At 39.8% G+C, this 19,479-nt stretch overlaps 1 protein-coding gene across 2 annotated transcripts in view; it reads right to left on the bottom strand.

Moving 5' to 3' along the window:
* The window catches only part of mllt3 (MLLT3 super elongation complex subunit), an 80,217-nt gene that overhangs the window by 16,445 nt on the left and 44,293 nt on the right, over nucleotides 1-19,479 (bottom strand). For both annotated transcript variants that reach the window (XM_033610220.2, XM_033610221.2), the window contains exons 5-7: nucleotides 17,832-17,870; nucleotides 15,074-15,202; nucleotides 10,560-11,138 (exon numbers count right to left, since the gene is read on the bottom strand). In XM_033610220.2, coding sequence (XP_033466111.1) covers nucleotides 10,560-11,138; nucleotides 15,074-15,202; nucleotides 17,832-17,870 — 747 coding nt within the window. The remainder of the gene's footprint in view (nucleotides 1-10,559; nucleotides 11,139-15,073; nucleotides 15,203-17,831; nucleotides 17,871-19,479) is intronic.

Raw genomic sequence — 19,479 nt, 5'->3', positions numbered from 1 at the left:
CTGCTACCATTTGGGACTTTCACTTTTAAAATCAAGCCATGTCCAGGGCCCCTGGTTATCTCCTGATACCCTCTAAAGCCTTTTATTATGAAAGTCCAGCTTCGCCCACAGCACCTGGTAATCTCGATACCATCTGGAAGGCTTTTATTGTGAAAGTCCCGCTTCGTCCAGGGTCCCCTGGTAAACTTCTGTTACCATCTGGGGACTTCTATTTTGAAAATCGAGACTTGTCCAGGGCCCCCCAGGAATGTCCTATTACCATCTGGAAGCTTTTATTTTGAAAATCCAGCCAACATCATGGCCACCACTGTTACCTGGGTGGTGCATTACGCAAACAAGCTAAGAGCTGACAGACATTGCTGGAAAAGCTGGAGGCTATACTGAAACACTGTCATAGCTGAAAGTTGAGATGAACTGTCTGAAAGGGCTGAAAGAAGAAATGCTTCGTCACTGCCATTATAAGAAATGATGAATAAAAGCACAATATTTTAAAAGGTCTAAAATGTAGGGGTAAAAAGCAGAACTATAGCAGAACACAGACAGAGAGATAAAGACACTAACAGAGAGACAAGCATAGGAGGGAGAAGGTGAGACAGACAGATGCACCAATTAGAATATAAAGCATAAAACACAAACTGCAGTAATATAGAAACTGTGAAAGATATCAAAAAGCTGAATACAAATTTAACGCTTCAAAGTCTTCGGATGTACTAGATATTGCCATTATCGCCATGATTTTTTTTTTTTTTTTTAAATCACATTATAAATACACCAGTATTTTTGTGAACAATATGATATGGCACTGTTTGAATCTCCTGGAATGAGCTGCTTGTTTAATAGGAAAAAGCTCCTTTCAGATATTCAGAGTCCCCCTCATACAGTTTTTGAAACGTTTAGACACCGGCAATCCGTCAGCCGTGTGTGCTCTCTGCGGTGATCCCAGGTGTGCACAGGTGTGAGAACAGGCAGAGCTCCAAGTGCTCTGCTGATTCTTTTCTTTCACCACAATCCTGACATTTGTACTTCTTCCACTGTTAGTTCACGGCTGAGTCACACCAACTGCCTGCTGGCTGTGCTGGGAGACTTTTAGACAAGAGATGGGAGAATCCCAGCACAACAGGGATTAACTTCTCAACAACAGCCAAGAAAATATCTTTGCCAATATGGGTCAAAATATTTTAGATATTTCTGAGCAGTCTTCCTTGTGTGAATGTTCCAACAAACCATATGGACACGCAAACATCAGAGGACATCATGTCTCCTACTGTGATACTTTCTGGACACCTGACTTTAGCTTCATGAGTAACTTTAACACACTGTGGCAAAACACAGCAAAGTACAGTGGCAAGTTTTCTAACCATTCATTTAACCCACTGTACCTTTGATAAATTTAAATATTACCAACTCCTGACAGTTTTCTGACAACAGAGACAAAGTGTGTCTTAGTGTTGTCACAATACTACAATTTCTAACTACTTTACAATACCTTGAAAATATAGATATTTGATGCTTTTTCTGATACCACAGGAAAAAAGTAACACGGAGGGCATACATTTTTATTTGAAGATTAACAAAACAAGGCTACGACATGATGATGATTCTTTACATCAGTAGTAGCAGAGAACAGCTGAATGACTGCAGTAAATATTAACAATAAGAGAGAGTGCAGCTGGTACCAGTGTATTGATTCTGTGGAAAATGATTATTGAAACTGTTTCGAATGTTCAGAATCAATATGTATCAAAAAATCAATTAGACTTTCTGGTGTATTTACCAAATTAAATATAAGACTTTTGAACAGGGTTGGGTGCTGAAACCCAGTGCCAATATGGCACAGGTTCCTATAAAACTGGTACCTATCAGACTGAATCACAATACAGAATTCAGTGTCTCATTTTGGTGCCAGATTCTGTGGGTTAGGATTGTGTGGCTGAGGGGAGAGAGTGGGTGTGTCATGGTGACACATGACAGTGAGGCTGCAGCGACCGGAGCAGAGAGTATGAAGTTAAACATAGCGGTGCAGTGTGTGAACAGTTTCAACTGTTTGTCAGTGAATAAATGCTAACACTCTTCAATACCCAAGACAGGTTTCTGTGTCCTACTAGCTCCCGCTGATTCAAGTGAAGCTGGGTTAGCTCTAAAGTTGGTGAGCGAAGTCTGCCTCCCATTGGAACTTTACCATGCTCACTTAAGGTGGACTGTTAAGGTGGACCAGCTGTTGTCATTGTCGTGAACATCTCAGCTGCTCCACAACGGTTAATGGAGAAATGTCTGCCTGCTGAGTCTTTCCTGAGTTTGTGAGACAATTATTGATCCCAACTCAAATTTAATTTTGCTGTTATTAGTACTGTAACAGTTTTTTTACGGTTGAATTAAGCACAGAGAGATGTCAAATGCTGTAAAGCCGTCTGAGGCAAGTCGTGATATGTGATATTGGGCGTTATAAATAAAACCAAACTGGATTAAATGATTGCAGCTGGGTTTATTATGTGAAATGGTTAGTAGTGTTTTGTATTTATTCACATTTATATATCTAAGTAAAAATCAAACTGTTAAGTCAATATATTGTTCAATTTACACTCAAATTTGCCTTTGCAATAAAACAAAGCTGTTTATTTATGTCACTGACTATCGTTTTGGGGTTTATTTATTTATTTTTAAAAAAATAACGTTTCAGGCAACGTTTAAACAACGTTACCATTTTAATTAAGAATGCACGATACTGGATTTTTTGCTGATATCCAATATGCTGATATTTTATGACTTATTTGGCCATAACCAATAACCGATACTGATATTGATATATCCACTTTTTTCCCTGCCTAATTTTATGGCTCATCAAGTTTCTTCTGCAGTGGAATTAACATCATATTATGCATGCATACTCTTATCATGATGGCCCACCAGCAGACGGAGACATCTGACATATTCATTAATTGTGCAAAACAAGAAAAAGCATGCTGGCCGATCCCGACACGTCATTTTAAAGCTAATGTTGGCCGATACGTGCCAATATTATCGTGCATCCCTAATACTATTAGTATTGTTTAGGTACCAGTATCAGAAAAAAAACACAAATAATACCCAACTCTGCTTTTAAATACTACATAGAATTATCTGATGTATAAAAAAATATATAAATATATAAAAAAAATGTTAGACTAATGTTAGTGTCTATGACAGGCAACAAAAAAATATTAAAAATTACAAATAAACCACAGAAATCAGCCGAGGACATAATACTGATATAGAATGTGTGTTCAAACAGTGAGAAGCAACCAGAAACACAGTAAGCATGTGACATTCTTCATCCCTTAAAGGAAATGGTGTGTTAAAAGGAAAAGCTGAGAAACAAAAGATTTACTCCTTTGAACAATGATCTTGCACACACTGCAGCAATCACAGCTGCAGGTAACATAGGTGACAGTGTAGTAATATTTTCATTCATTTTTTATTCTCTTCCCGCATATCGAAAACATTCTCTTTCAATCCACGATATATGTGTGGATGTTCAAAAACTCACTCACTGTAGCTCAGGAGATACAATGAGGTGCTATCTGTCCTCTGCTGACCAGCTCTGATCACACTGATACAGAGTCATCTGTTGCTCTCTGTCCTCTTTAAACTACGATGGTGTCAGTGCTCAGGAGAACAAAGAGCTGACACCAGCAGACTGGTGTGCAGATGAAATGGAAACACTGAGATAGTCAGGTGGGATTTTCTGCCCCTGATTTGTTGACAGCTCTGAACACCCCTGAAACTGAATGCAATTCTCTGCCCTTTCCCGCTTAAAGCCTTCAGGTTCAGGATAACAAAGGTGTCAACACACTGTGCCATGGATATGTAGCACATGGAGGTCAATTAATGAACTCATCAAGAGCAGCATTCTCTTTTTGCCTGTGTTTCTTTACGGTGTGTATGCAAGTTTTCTGATGTTGCAGTGGGGTAAGCTTTCATAGCCATCCATAGCCTGGTTCCAGACCATAGCCCCCGCCCACTCAACTGAGTAGGCTTGCATCTCTGGACTGGCATACTGCAATGAATTTGCGATTTATCTTGTCCAAAAGATGGAAGGACCAATGAACGCCGGGGGTGGGGGTGGGTCTAGCATTTAGCCAATCAGCATCACGCTGATGTCAAGCTGTACGCTGGTGGGTAACTGGTGAGGATAGCAACAATGACGACCGCTACAGATCCTACAGACCACATTAACGATGCTATCGAGGTATTTCGCCACTACTCGCATTAATGGAGGACGAAATTAAGGAAGCTGCTAAACTGGATTTAACGGCGATGCAGCTGGGCGTGCACGACGACGGAGGCATTTTAAACGGGCAATGCTCGCTTGTTTTCGGCACCCCCGAGGCATGGATACTAATGACGTCAGATTCTGGGTGAGTCGTTGAGCTCTACTGATTAGTAAGGGAAAATTCAAATTCCCTCCCCCTTGTAAATCGCCTTCAATGGAGGCGATGTCAGACTGAAGGTTCTGGGAGCTTCAGTCTGTCACTCAGGCTAAGCCATCCATGCCTCAGCCATCAATCAAGCTAATCAAATAACTGATAAATCAGACTGACAACAACTTGCTGACTGACTTTTCTGACACTTTCCTGACCAAATGACTAATTAATTCATTAAGAAAATAACTGACCAATGAAAATAATCACTGGTTGCACCTGTACAATGAACAACATATATCAGACAAACAGATGTGAAGGGCCTTATAAGTATCTGGAGAGAGGAAGATATTTAGAAGGAGATTTTGTCAATGCTGTTAAACTAAGATTTCTCAGCATCAGACAAAAACAAGAGCCCATTTTAGACAGAGATCTCTCTACAAGGCTGCTACAGAGTAGGGCTGCCGCTAACGATTATTTTCACTGTCGACTAATCTGTCGATTATTTCTTTGATTAGTCGACTAATCATTTCATCGAAAAATGTGTTAAAATGTTGAAAAATGTCGGTCTGTCTCGTCCAAACCTCAAAATTACGTCATCTAATGTCTTGTTTCGTACTCACGCCAAAGGGTTTTAGTTCACTGTCACGGGAGAGTGTGTAAAGCTGCCAATATCTGAATGTAAAAAGCTGCAGTAAGAGTATTTTGGGGTACTTTTATAGTACTTTTCTATGAAAAATGACTCAAACCGATTAGTCGACTACTAAAATAGTCACCGATTATTTTAATAGTCGATTAGTCATTGATTAGTCGACTAATTGTGGCAGCCCTACTACAGAGTCCCTTCCTTATGTCGCCTTTGCATTTTTACACAGAACCAAACAATGACGGCATCATGCCACTCCAGTGTGGGATTTTAGACAGCATGCCAGCATGCTAGGCATGACATATAACAGTGTAGAGGCATTAACTATTAACTATAAATATTTATAGACTGGAGACACGTGTTGCAATACTTACAGTGTATAGACAGTAGGGATGAGCGCGATTAGTCGTCTAAACGATTAAACGTCTGCCCCCTCGCTAGTCAGAACCAAAAATATTAGGCGGCTAAACCAATTAGTGTTCTATTGATACTAGTCCATACCCATTGAGTGCACAGTTGCCCAAGTACAGTTTCACATGGTGTGTGTTTGGGATACAGGTCATAGGGAATTGCAGATTAAATAGTCAACTGAACCCATTAAGAAGAGCAATGTATTCAGACAGAGTTTTTGTGAATTTGATAATACGTTTGCTTTATTGAAAGTACAGTAGTACCATTGCCAATAGTGGGATAGTTAGTGGGCTAAAACTGTACATTAGTTGAGGTAGCACGTTGAAAGGCAGATAGTTAAAGTCATTGCCTTATAGAAACTCAGTTTTAGTAAGTTTTCCAACTTTTGCCAAGAGGGAACTTTGGATATTGGTCCCTACATTATGTTCACTGGGTTTCATGCAGATCGGTCAAACTTCCTAGGAAGAGATCGATTTCAAATGTTTTTCAAAAAATTCAAAATGGCGGAAAATCTACATAACTGGAAGTTATGGGTTCTTGAGGCAAATTTGTTCCTCATGAGGAGAGGCATCTCTGTGCAAAGTTTCATGTCTCTACGACATACAGGGCATGAGATATGCCCATTCAAAATTTGCAATTTCAATCGGTTGCTACAGCGCCCCCCTTTGGTCCATTGATGTAATATTGCTTCATTCGCATCCTCCCATGACCCTCTACCACTGTGCCAAATTTTACATGGATTGACCAAGTCAGTGAGGAGAAAAACGTGGAACAGACACACCCACACACACACACCCACAGACAGACATTGTTTTCATCATTATATAGTAAGATAGTAAGATAAGATACAAGGTTGCCTAACTGTCTTGCAGCCGCCCACCACTAGTGGGTGCTACAGAGCCATCAGACAGCAGTCCCCCTACCTGCAGTAATGCTCGAGTAGACTGGAGTTTTAAGACAGCACGGTGGGAAATTGGAGAGATGTCCTCTCGCAAAATCAGCGCAGTTTAACAGTATTTTAATCCAGAAAATTACTTCAGCAGCAATTTATCTTTTTTAAGATGTTAATAATATTTGTTAACTTCAAGTGAGTTGTTGTCAGATAAAATGCAGGGTTTACATTCATAATGCATGGTGCAAAATGCCTCTCATTTCAGCTGAAATTTTATTATAATTTAGATGTTGTTTTATTAACTTTAAAGTGAATTGCTATCATTTTTGTCGGATAATTGGCAGGATTCAATGTGCCCCACATTTCAGGGGCAATTTATTTATTCTAGATGTTATTTTAGTGGTTAACTTTTGAGTTGCTGAGTTCCTGTCATGTTCACATTCATACCACACGGCCCAAAGTGTCCCGTACTTCAGCAGCATTTAGAATCCCACATGGTTGTTGAAGATTGTGATTAAAGGCTACAAAGGGCTCTTAATACACACAATATTTTTAGGACAATATTCAAATACTTAATAAATTGTGCTAAATTTTGACTGTTTTTTGAGTGATTTCTTTTTCTTGATTACTTTTGGTCAACAGGGAAATTATTCGCCAGGAACATCCCTAATAGACAGCGAGTGCTTTTTTATAAAGATATCAGATCAATCCAATAGTGAGCTTATTTGAAGTCAATAACATGTTTAAATCAAATTTTTATTTTGCTGCCATTGTGAAAGCCCGGATGATTGAGGGTGGATTGCTCACTGTTCAGCAAATACTCAGCTACTCAGCAAATAACTTTCCTGCTGGAGTTAGGGTTACTTGGGTAATTACGTAGAGCATCAGGGGTATGCTGGCATGTTTTTGCTTGTATTTTTAAACACTAACAATGTGGTGATGCATGGAGAAAGCAAGTGAAAAAAAGAGCCTGAATATAGCACAAATTAATAACAGGCATTGCCTAACTGAGTGAGGACCATTACCGTGACGAACCATTATCATGTGTAACAATGATCTCATCATACTGTCCACACCTAGACAGATGACATTTTTATTTTCTCATTGTAGAATAATGTTTGTGACCCACTTAAATGAACAGGAGTTTAAAATGTGTCACTGTGCCATTCTAAAGGTAGTTTAAAGTGCACTTAGATGTTAGTATACAAACAAAATTATAAAAGAAGACTGCTGCTGCAAACCAGAGCTGGCCAAGAAAACAAAGTGGTGAGAAGCGACCTCCAGAAGAAACATGAGAGAAAAACAGAGAAGTGAGGACAAAAGGCAGAGCGACTTCAATGGTTGTCACCTCCTGCCAACAAACAACACACAGCTGGTCTGTTGGTTTATGGGACAGCTTCTTCAGAGTGCCATAAATCTTAGCACTACTCCTTTTAAGGGCTTTTGTCCTGCTTTACTCAAAGCCACCAAAGCTGCCCTCTTCAAAGACAATAAATAGGCTTTAGTCAGAGTTCGCTGGCATCAATCTGGCTTCTTCTCTTAACTCTTGGCACAGTTAGGATGGCCAAAAAGAAATGCCAGCAAACAAGACCAAACTGACCAAGACCATTTGGTGTGCTTGTCTAATTCAGCAGGGGCTGTCCAAACAGAACTGTTTTAATGTGAATTAAGAAGCCTTTCAGTTTGACACTAGCTTCATTCAAACATAGCCAGCTCATTTATACTGAGATGTTGTGGTTTGCAACAGAAATGTATCAGCTCATTTTCACTCTCGCTGCAGTTAACCCATTAATGGGTTTCTCAGCTGTGTGGTAGTTGTAATATCTTGCTGAATAATGTGTTGCACTTTCCTCAACCCAATGCGTAATCTCTAGCACTCTAGTTGGCCCCGAGGTTTTCAAAAGTAATCACATTTTTGGATGTGTCAAAACAAAATAATTTACATGCCTACCCTCAGGTTTGTTCATTTAGTAATAAAAAATCCAAACAAGTCTCAAATTCACTGACTACATTCTACATTCTTTTTGTGTTTTTTGGTTGCTACCATTCAAAGTAAAGTGGCCCTGAGGGTGAAAACACATCAATTCCCAAAAGACAACGGCAAAAGAGAAAACAAAGCAACTGTACAGTGCATCACAGACTGAGACACAATATATTAAACTATTGACAGGTAATCACTGTCCAACAGTATCTACCTATTCCAGTTTAAGTATAACGAAAAGCCACTGCGTTTCCTCTTTTGCCTTTGTGTTTTGTGAAATATTGTGGTGTTTTTTGAAAAATGTAGTGTTTTGCGAAAGCTGTTCTTTGGTGAAATGTGTTTTGTAAAATGGGTTTTTGTAAAATTTAGTGTTTTGTGTAATATAGTGTTTTATGAAATGTGTTTTGTGAATTGTTCAAGTGTTTTGTAAGAAAAGTGTTGTGTTCTCTAAAATGTGTTGCTTTTTGTAACATGTAGTGTTTTATGAAATGTAGTGCTTAAGAAACCTGTAGTGTTTTGTGAAATGTGCTGTTCTGTGAACTGTTAGTGTTTTCTGAAATGTTGTGTTTTGACTCTTAAGAGCTGCCTTTCCAAAGGCTCTTAGAAACAAAAAAGGGTTAAGCTGTTTCTTAAACCAAGTGCCAGATGTTGAACTTGTCATCAACCAAAACAACATTAATCAATCATCATTGAAATATCACATACCACGAGTCTCATAAAAATACTCTAAACCATCTACAATTTGTTTCTGTGCTGATGTGAATTTTAATATATAAGGGTTTAAGTTTACACAAACGTGTGCAGGTGACAAATCACTTTGTGCCTGTGCCCACATCCAGCGTGCTAAAAACAAGGTTCTCATGCGAACACGCCAGCCTGCTTTCCCTTCATGTCATCACCTACTCCACATTTCCTTCTCTCTGCTGTTTCTGGCCCGCTGCTCACAGGAAAACACTGAGATCAAACAAGCGGTCACATGAGAAATGAGAGCTGCGCTCTGTGTCGGCCCGGCGCTGGCCACCGGAGTTGCTCGCCTGGGGAGAATCAAACACCTGGCATTTGTCACCCCACATCCCCTTTACAACCAATGCGACCCCCAGTCCCTGTATGGGGAAACTTAAAAGGCATTTACATACAGCGCAGAGAGAAACACAGGTTCTGCTAGTGCTAAGCAATAACTCCCCTGGCTAAACAAGCTGCCCCTATGGAGAAAGATACATAAAGACCCATGCTTTATACAAGCTTTAGAGAATAGAAATGAAAACACCATCACATAAAAGAAAACTGCTCAAAGCAAAGAGTTTCAGACCTTTCTTCCACAAATGCTCACCCTTTTTCTTCTTTCAAAAGCTAAAAGGATTAAAGGGGAACTCTCTGCTATTCACTGCCACGTCTCCCCTTTCTCCTCAGGTGTTGTAAAACCATAAATCTTTCTTGTCTACTATTTGGCTTTAAAACAGCCCTTCTTTATGGGAAGGTTCTCCACCAAATGTGCGTGGACCAGGCAACCCAGTCAAATGTCAGCCTATTCATGAAAGGAGCCACTGTAGACGTGAAGTTTTTCTAATCCAGCTCTTGAGGTGGAAGTAAAGAGGAATACTAATACAAGTTTAAGTAAGCACATTCTACATCCATATTTAATTACTTTTAATATACATTTTAAGTGTACAAAATCAGTCATTTGCTGTTAAAAGGACAACAAAAATTCATGTTGTAACTACGTTACTCTAGTTTTGTCCACTTCCTGTTTGGCCACCCAGATGAATGCAGCTGAATTCCCACTAGTTAATGGTGCCCACCCCTTCTTCCAATTCCCCTGCCCAGCCCCCTGGAGTCCACCAGACCACCATTAAAGAAGATCCTCTCTGTTGGTCATTTCATTTTATAGCCCTTCAACGCCGAGGAAGGACTGACCACCAACAAACCCTCCCCTTTAAAGCCTTGGAAGAATTGGATATCTTTCCACAACCCCTCCCCTCACCACTTTTTCCAGTAAAGTGGCCTGAAAGCTCAAATCAGTGAGTCCAATGTGCTGAAATTGTACAAAGGTCGGACAGCTGCTTCTTAAACCTCCAAGATGATAAAGGGAAATGGGTCTCTTTGCTATCAGTGCTTACATCAATTAAATTAGCTGCTTTACTTGGCTAAGCTAAGACAGTCCAAGGACTCTTAAAGCTCTTTGTTTCGACAACATTTAAAAGTAAAAAAAAAATAAACAAACATTCAACTTACATCTGATTTGGTGGACTGGTCCTCCATATCCGAGTCATTGGGGTCGACCAGTTCCTGGAATGGCGGAAGTGTTGTCACCTTCCTGCGCTCTGCCTCGTCACCTTCTGGTCGCAGTTTACTCGTTCGCATCTGCGATCTATCCTTCAAGAGTTTCTTATCCAAATGTTGAGCGTCTGACCCTGAAGTCTGCTTCCCTGATATATCCACAAATCCCTTTTTACGTTTTTTGGTGACATGATCGTCACCATCAGGGGTGGACAGACGCTTGTTCAGCCCTGACCCGTGGGTCATCCCCTCAGTCCGATGCTCCTTGGACAAAGACTTGGGTTCCTTGAAGCCCATCTTAGGATTTGTATCTCTAAGTGGCTGGTTCTCTTTGGGTTTCCTGGAAGGTTCTTTGGGGGCTTTGCTGGGTTCCCAGCCAGAGTCTCTGAAGGCACTTTTGGGCTCTTTCAAGTCTTTTGGAGGCTTGTCTTTGTGGTCCTTGGAGGGTTTGTGGAGTTTGGAGAAGCTGCTGCTGTTGGTGCTGGTGGTTGTGGCGGTGGTGAGAAGGGTGGTACTGCTTCCTTTGGAGCCATCCTGTGGATCAAAGCCATCAAATGAGAAAGATCATACACTGTATGAACATATTCTACAGAACAATAAGAAATAGATTCAGATTTCTTGATAGCCTAAATGATTATGTACGAACTGCATGATGGCAAGTTAAGTCATGTATGAAAAAATAACACCAAGAAATTCTAACCCACATTTAGGGTGTTAGAGCAGAATTACACAGAATTATCTCAGCTACACAAGAATAAACTTCAGCTCAAAGGATTATGGAGCACAGTGGAGGGAAATCCCACTTTAGGTCAGTGGGCAAACATAATAGGGCAAGGGCATAATTAGCCACAGAGATACTGTCATCTGAGGATGGTATGAGCTTGTATTGCTGTGATAATAACCAATATAAGTGGTGTGCCACTGAAAATAACTCAATAACCCAAAAAATATGACAAACGTTTTTTTCCAAGCAGTGTTCAAATCCTACTTTGCAGCAGGAAAAAATGTCTCCTGTGAGTATGTTGTTCTCTTACTGTTCGTCTTGTGTTAACTTTGGAGTGTTCGTTAGACTACATGAAGTACTTCTAAAATGCTAAGAACCAAACAACAAAGTGAGCAAAACCCAGACAGCTAGGTCAAATGAAGATTAATCCTCCGCCTTTTACACAAGAGAAAACATGCATGCCACCCTGCAGTTTGGCATTACCATCTGTGAAAAGAGGTCTATTCTTAAAAGAAAATCAAAAGGGTCTTCTTAGTCTTCATCTATGGGCTTAAAGAGCAAACTCAGGACTTCTTTTGAACAGTGCTGTTCCGTGGCGTGAGGGGGCCTTTTCAACAGCCACACATGCGCAACCTTAAAAGTGGAGTGAAGGGCAATGGGGAGAAAGGAGGAAATGCATTCCTTCTAACGACGGGGGCCATTTGTCCCTGGGTCTCACCTCCAGCCCCCTTGTCAATATTTCATCAATGCAGTAAACCCATTAAAGCAGTCTAGACGACGGGGTGTGTTACAACTCTGCCCAACCACCTCTAAAACCTTTCATTTTGTCTATCTGCTGGTGACCCTGGGACCTCAGGATGTAAAGCTGCCGGCTCATTCTAAACTCCAGCATGCCCTCCCAGGGCAGCCCAACATAAAACTGGTTTAGTGCTCTTGGGGGTGGGGTGGGGGGGGGGGGCGGACACAGTGCCTCTACTGCCATCAACATTGAAGAGATCACTAAAGTGGCACTTTTTAACAAACCTTTCAGCACCGTGACATTGGCAGGTTAGCAGGTGACCAAAGTTCATATAAATCACCGAAGAGCCCAAAATAATAACACTGTCAGAGTGAAACTGAAAGCACATCATCATCACCACACACAGTATTTCTTACTTTCCAAAAATGCATTCTCTTTAAGTGAAAAAGATGTCTGGATTAAGTAATTTACCATTTTGATATATTTTCTCATGATTTCACTCTAAGCAATAGAATTAGTAACATTTAACACTCCACTACATTGTAGGGATGCATCATATGTAACAATTTGTTTGGCCGATACCTGATACCAATATCGATACATCCACTTTTAGCGATCATCAAGTCTCTTCTTAGTGGAATTAACATCATATTATGCATGCATACTCTTATCTTGGTGGCTCAACAGCAGATAGAGTCATGAAATAGAATGCTTTTCAATGTATGTGATATTCACTCATTGTGCAAAATAAGAAAAAGCATGTTGGCCAATTCATTTTAAAGCCAATACCTGACGATGCCGATGACATGCAGATATTATTGTGCATCCCTACTATATTGCATTTTATCATCTAATTTATTTACAAACATTATTCTTTTCAATGTGGATGTCATATTACCATATCATTTGACATTAGTGATATTTATACTGCATTATATTCAGGGTTTCTACATGGTTCAGCTAAATTTTTATACCACATAGAATGCAGTTGTATCACTGTTATACTGTATTAGCATGACAGTGATACAACTAGTATTTGAGTATGACTGAAAGCCAATTGAATAGTTACAGTAAGGCTTGGAATAATATACTTCATAAATTAATGTGACTTGGACCTGAATAAAGGGCATAAAAAGACTGTATTGATTAGCTAATAAAAATCAATAATTTATTTAAGTTAATTTGTGTTTTTAAGACTTGCATATACCAATGACTTTTATTATATTCTATATTATATACTTTATATACTATACTAATATATTTAGGATAGTATATCTATCTTTCTGTCTAAATATTTTATATTCTGTTCATATTGTATGGTGTGTACATATATTGCATAAATCTATCATATAACACTGCTTTTTAACATTCATTATATTAACTACCCATACTTATCGGTAATAATAGACTGTACTACTTCAATAAAGGGTTTCACAGTCGTTTGACCAAACTCAATACTTTTGTGTCTTTTTAGTATAATTTATAAACTCACATGCTCTCAAATTTAGAGATTTGGTGGACTTCAAAACAGCACAATTAATGTATAACGCTAATATCGCTAATCTTGATTCTCCTTACTGAGGCTAGCTATTGATTCCAAATCCAAAAAAGAAAAAGTCTCGGAGGAAAACAGAGAATCTCATAGTGAATGGTACCAAATGATCATAAACAGCCCACTGCAGAGTAACTACTTTGTTGTAAAACATATAATGAATGTTCATTTAGACCTATTAGGAATGTTTACAGGCTAATGTAAAATATATAGCCTGTGTTGCCACCACTATAAGGCACAAATATGTATTGCAACTCCAGACAGATTTTTTTAAAAAGAAAATTCCCTTGATAGTAAAGGTTGCTGACCTACATACCTGGCTTACACCTTTTCAGTCAGCAAAACTTGCTTTGGTATGTCACTGGTTCAGAGTATTAACTCTTCATTATCATTTTGTGTGTATGCATGTAAGTTGTATAAGTTGGGAAACTAATTAAATAAATTCACATGAATATAAATATCCACATGAACAAATAAATATATGTGTGTATATTTTTTTTTCTCTTCATTTACTTATTGTCTTTGCTTGTTTTTGTTACTCTTTTGTTTTTTGTTTTGCTCGCCTTATGTGCTGCTTTAACATGTAAATTTCACCCAAAAAAGTCTTCTTTATCTATACGCATCTTACATCCACTGCTCTTTTTTAGTTGAAATATTTCAGGCGTTGCAGTATAATAATAGGAATTTAATAAATAAAAGGGGGGAAACTAAAGTATTTATGACATTTTTTTTCCAAATAGTTATGGTTTATTATAAAAAGTTCTGATGTGTTTAATACCAGTGCAATAATTCTCAACATGCAATGGAGTGGTGGAGAGAGAGACGGAGAGCAAGAGAGAGAGAGAGTGACCTCCTGCTCCACAAGTAATTCATCACATACACTGTGTTTAGACTGGAAACTGTTTCCATGTGAAATGGGCCTCTCCTAACCTGGCTCTTAAATGACACTATTTAAAGGGACTAAAAATAACACATAATGGAAACAACATGCCGGCTTATTGACACACATGATTTAGTGCTGCACGAGATAATGTCTTATATCTCACATGAAGCACCTAGGCCCATCATTTATGCCTTTTCTTTTCTCCATGCCCCAATTTTGTAAGATTATCTTCTAAAACGTCCATGCATAACAAGTTTTAAAAAGACATTAGAGCAAAATATGGGCACTGTCAAACCCACAGGTTGTCAAAGATTCACAACATGTGTCTGAGTCAGTGGAGTAAGTGCTTATGGTTGAGCAGCAGCCAAGATATAGTTTGCTTAAGCCAAAGTTGGATGTCTTCGAAATCCCTGAGTTTAAATATCTTGGAGGTCTTTGAACCTGCCAAATATGTGGGGGGATTAGGGCTTGGATACTTTGAAGGGGTAAAAAAGTTTCAGAGCTGGGTGGGGAGAAGAGGCAGAGGAAAAGGTTGTCTTGCTCCAGGCAAGTACCTGGAAACTGCACTGACCTTTGACCCATGGAAGCTTTTGCTCTTCTTTGGGTCAGAGAAGGTGGATGTCAGCGAGGTGTTGGGAAGTGTAGGCAGCTTCAGGTGCTGGCCGAACAGGGAGGTGGAGCCCTCCTGCATTACCATCACCTGCCAGAGGAACAGCAACAAATCACAATGATCAGAGGCTTCTTTACTTTCAAAGAGTTTTCACTGGGCTACAGTTATAAAGTAGAAAAGCAGGACTGGGTATCAAACTTAAATCTTTTTTGATGTCATCATGAAGTACTGAAAACCTTTGAGTACGCAAAGCTGGCAGTAAATGCTCAGCCAGATTCTTACTCATTTGTGGTTTTATTCTTTGACCAGAGAATTTATTTTGAATTTTTATGGAACAACGTTCATTTCAAGGTATTACATAATGTGCACTATTGGAATTCCTAGTCTACCGCTGGTGTACTGAGAGGAAGCAGCAAAGGCTTTAAAAGCTTATTTCATATTCTGATACTGGACTAAACTTTTTATACCAAGAATGGCTGGACATGTTGCGAGTACCTGATTTATGAAACACAACATATCATCTGCATATAAGGCATTTTGGTACATCACAAGGAAACATGACCCAAAATCATTTTTTCGGCTCTTATATGACGCAGATAATTTTAACACTAGTGTGGAAACAGAAATCCTATTTTTTAAGTCAGATCTGGGCTGCTTTAATATGTCATCTGATCACTGGCCATGTGACCACCGTGAGGACGGTCATATTGGAATTCATGACCGTTTTCCCATACAGTACAAATATGGTTTTTCCACATCATGCTTCTTTAAGAAAGTGCAGATCACTCACCATACAGTACCATACAGTGCCAGAGAGATGTGTTTAAACTACAGAAGGCTGCTGTAGTCGTACTGCTGCTGACAAGGGACAGCTTGCCTACATGCTATGACAGCATTGTCATGAGGTCTGACAGAGAGATTGGAATGTAGCCCTGAACATCCCAAAGTTTGGAAGAAGTCTTCCTCTGTGGAAATCTCCTCCTCTGTCTGAACCCACACATCTCTCCACAAAACTAGCCGCAATAGCTGCTAATAGAGCTGGTGGACTGAAAGTCCATCTGTACGAAAGCCCATTATCCCAAAAACCAATGCCTGTTGCTCCAAACAGCCACTTCTTCGAAAATACATTAACGTTATACACTCTCCCAAACAGAGGAATATGGCTAATTATTATGCAGAATGATGTCATCACATCTTCCTACTATGGCGGTTGTTTGGGAGATTCAGGAGCATTAAATCCTTTAATGTGAACATAGCCTCTGTGATTTTTAACGGTTACTGGATTTAAGTTATCTGACGTGCCAAATAGTTTGTTACACAGAACCATCTGAAAAGCCTTTATTGGAAAATCGAAAATGGAAGGCATCATCAAAAATACTTTGCAAGTGACTTAATGCTATTCTATCAACCTCTTTAAGGCTCATTCATACTCCCTTTATGTACGAAAGTAGATACATCTGTACATCTGTTGATACATCTACTTCCATGCATCCTTTATGATGACATAGATACAGCCAATAGATTGCACTAGAGGGCAGAGTCAAAAGTTTCACACAACAACAAACGCCATTGCATACATCCTTATATGTGGAAGGAGAATTTTTTTCACCACATTACCAACTTGTTCTGTTCCACCATTATTTTAATTTCTTCTTCATCTCCCTACGATCAAATCTTGCTTCAACTATGCTACACTAGATCCACGATCTCTGGTGGTACTGCTCCATTTCGTCCATATCCGTAAGCTTTCAGGTAACATGCATAAATACGGACGAAATTAATGCAAAGTACGGACATAAGGCTCCATTCGTATCCATCTCAGTATGTAACGTTGTGCATAAATGAGCTCTTAGGAGCCGCAATTGACGTTGTGATTGAATAGTCTCCTATTGCCAGTAGCTCCTCAAAGGATGCTGATTGGTCTGGACCACTGGTGGTGCTGACACAAACCTTTAATTGAAGTCTGGCAAGATGGATTTTCATGTGATGTTACTACAGCTGCCATGCAAGATAATGTTTTTAACTGCCTCTGGTACCATATTTTTTTGGGCTAAAGGCTCAAGAAACGGTAGTACAACAGTGGTACAAATAGTAAAGAAGGGAAAGTTTGGCTTATTTTGTTACACAACAAAATGTTTTCTCAGGTATCGTTTTGGTACAAAAAATTTCAAACAATATTCAACTATTTCCTCACATAAATGGTAAATTCAACAGCACAGATGTTTTGGATATATCTCTTAAATTATATTGGGACCTCACTCTCATCACACAAATTACAACCAATGTAATCAATCTGGAATTATTAAATGAGTACAGTAACTCTTAGTTACTTCAAGTGGTCCAGTATGAACTAAATAAGGCTTTTATTAGACTTCAGAGTACTGAATTAGTGCACCGCCATCTTCAATGCCAAATGTCTACACAGCACACATTCAAACATCTGAAGCTGCCTGTTTTGGCTGGACTATCTTACAGTCATTGCAGGACTAGAAACATGGCCAGAATATGCAAGTAAAGGCAACACAGCTGCTTCAGTGTGTCTGTACTGGTGTGCTGAGGCACATGATGGTAAATCTCCCAGCCAGGATAAAAGTAGTAGTATAATTACACAAAAAGCAATTTGAAGCCACTTTATAGATGTGTCCAAATCAGTAGTCATCTTTTTTTAAAAAAAAAACCTGTTTCAAACATGACCCCCAGAGCATGTTGGAAATCTTACTTTTGAGTCTTCCGAACTTCGTTTATGAGGATCCCGTTGCTGTTAAAGAGAGAGACAACAAAAGAAATGGATAATTATCATTCACAGCTTAAATCCAGAAAATATGAAGACATTTCACTTAGCTATACACTCATTAGATTGTTAATGTGCAAAACTGTAACACTGAATTGAATGAAACTGTACATAGAAATGTACTAAGGTGTTTTAGTGGTGAGACTCTGCCTCTGATGGCAAAAAAGAGAATGTGAGTTTTGATATGGTCTATGTCAGCACTAGATCCCTTTTTGAGGCTAACAAGAGGGTGCAGGGCAAAGTAAATAGAGAGCACTTAGCTTCAGTCATAAAACCTCCAGACTACTGGGGTCCTCTGACAGGGGAACAACAGACTCACTGCTCCCAACAGTGAGGAAGCAACCAGGGATATCCAAGCCTATGCTGAGGACTGTACCAGGGCCTCTCCAGGTGTACTTCAATGGGTCGGTGTGCTAAAATAAAGCCTACCATAATCCGATAATGTACTATGCTGTTTCCTCCACCTCTGCCTGCTAGTGTTGCAGCACACTGCTCTCCTTTGCCACGGCTAGCCTCTACACTGCAAGCATTTTGCTCCACATGCAAGTAAAAATTAGGGTGTGTGACTGTGAAACGTTGAGTTGCACTGTTTATGGACTCTGTTTAGTTCTTCTAGAGAAACCCACAGTCAACCTTTCTGATGCAAGAATTCCAGACCTTTTTTTTTTTTAAAGATATTTTTTGGGGCTTTTTCGCCTTTAATGTATAGGACAAACAAGCGTGAGGGGGGGAGAGAGAGGGGGAGTGACATGCAGCAAAGGGCCACAGGCTGGAGTCGAACCCGGGCCGCTGCGGCAACAGCCTTGTATATGGGGCGCCTGCTCTACCACTAAGCCACCGACGCCCCCTTCCATTTCTTTCTTAAACACTTTAATGTGCGGACTTCTCTCAGCTCATTGCATATCTCCACCAGAACAAACTTCTGGACCCCACCAGTCTGGTTTTAAGGTAGGACACAGTGGAACTCCACACTGCTAGAGCAGCCTCCCTCTTCTTTGCTGTCACCCTGCTGGACCTTTTAGCTGTGTCTGACACAGTGAACTGGGAGATCCTCCTCTCCATCCTCCAAGAACTGGAAGTCTCAAGCTCTGTACTTCCTGTTCACATCCTACCTTTAGCTCCATGTTTACAGGATAACCTGGACAGAAGCTGTGTCTGAGCTTTGTAGCCTAACTACTGGAGTCCCTCAGGGTTCTGTTCTGGGTCCTCTCCTGTTTTTCTCTCTACACCAAGACTGTTATTCACTCAAACGGCTTTCCCTACCACAGCTATGCAGATGACATGCAACTAATTCTATCTATTTGCTGGCCTAAAACCTAGGCGGCAGAAAGAATCTCTGCGTGTTTAACTGACTACAAATAAAGCCTGACTATAACTCCATAAAATTACAAGTGTTTGCTGTACTGGCTCCACAGTGGTGGATTGAGCTCGCTATTGACATCAGGACAGCAGGAACTCTACACATCTTCAGACAGAAAACTCATCTGTTCAGACTGCATTTGGCCCATTAAAAAAACTCTATCTTTGTTTCTAAGTGTAGAAGTTCAGCACATTTGCTGGAGATGATGTGCTTGAT

The sequence above is a fragment of the Epinephelus lanceolatus genome, chromosome 22 (assembly GCF_041903045.1).
Source record: "Epinephelus lanceolatus isolate andai-2023 chromosome 22, ASM4190304v1, whole genome shotgun sequence".
Classification (NCBI taxonomy): Eukaryota; Metazoa; Chordata; class Actinopteri; order Perciformes; family Serranidae; genus Epinephelus; species Epinephelus lanceolatus.
The sequence above is the reverse complement of the archived record's forward strand: the minus strand, read 5'-3'. Positions and strand labels throughout refer to the sequence as shown.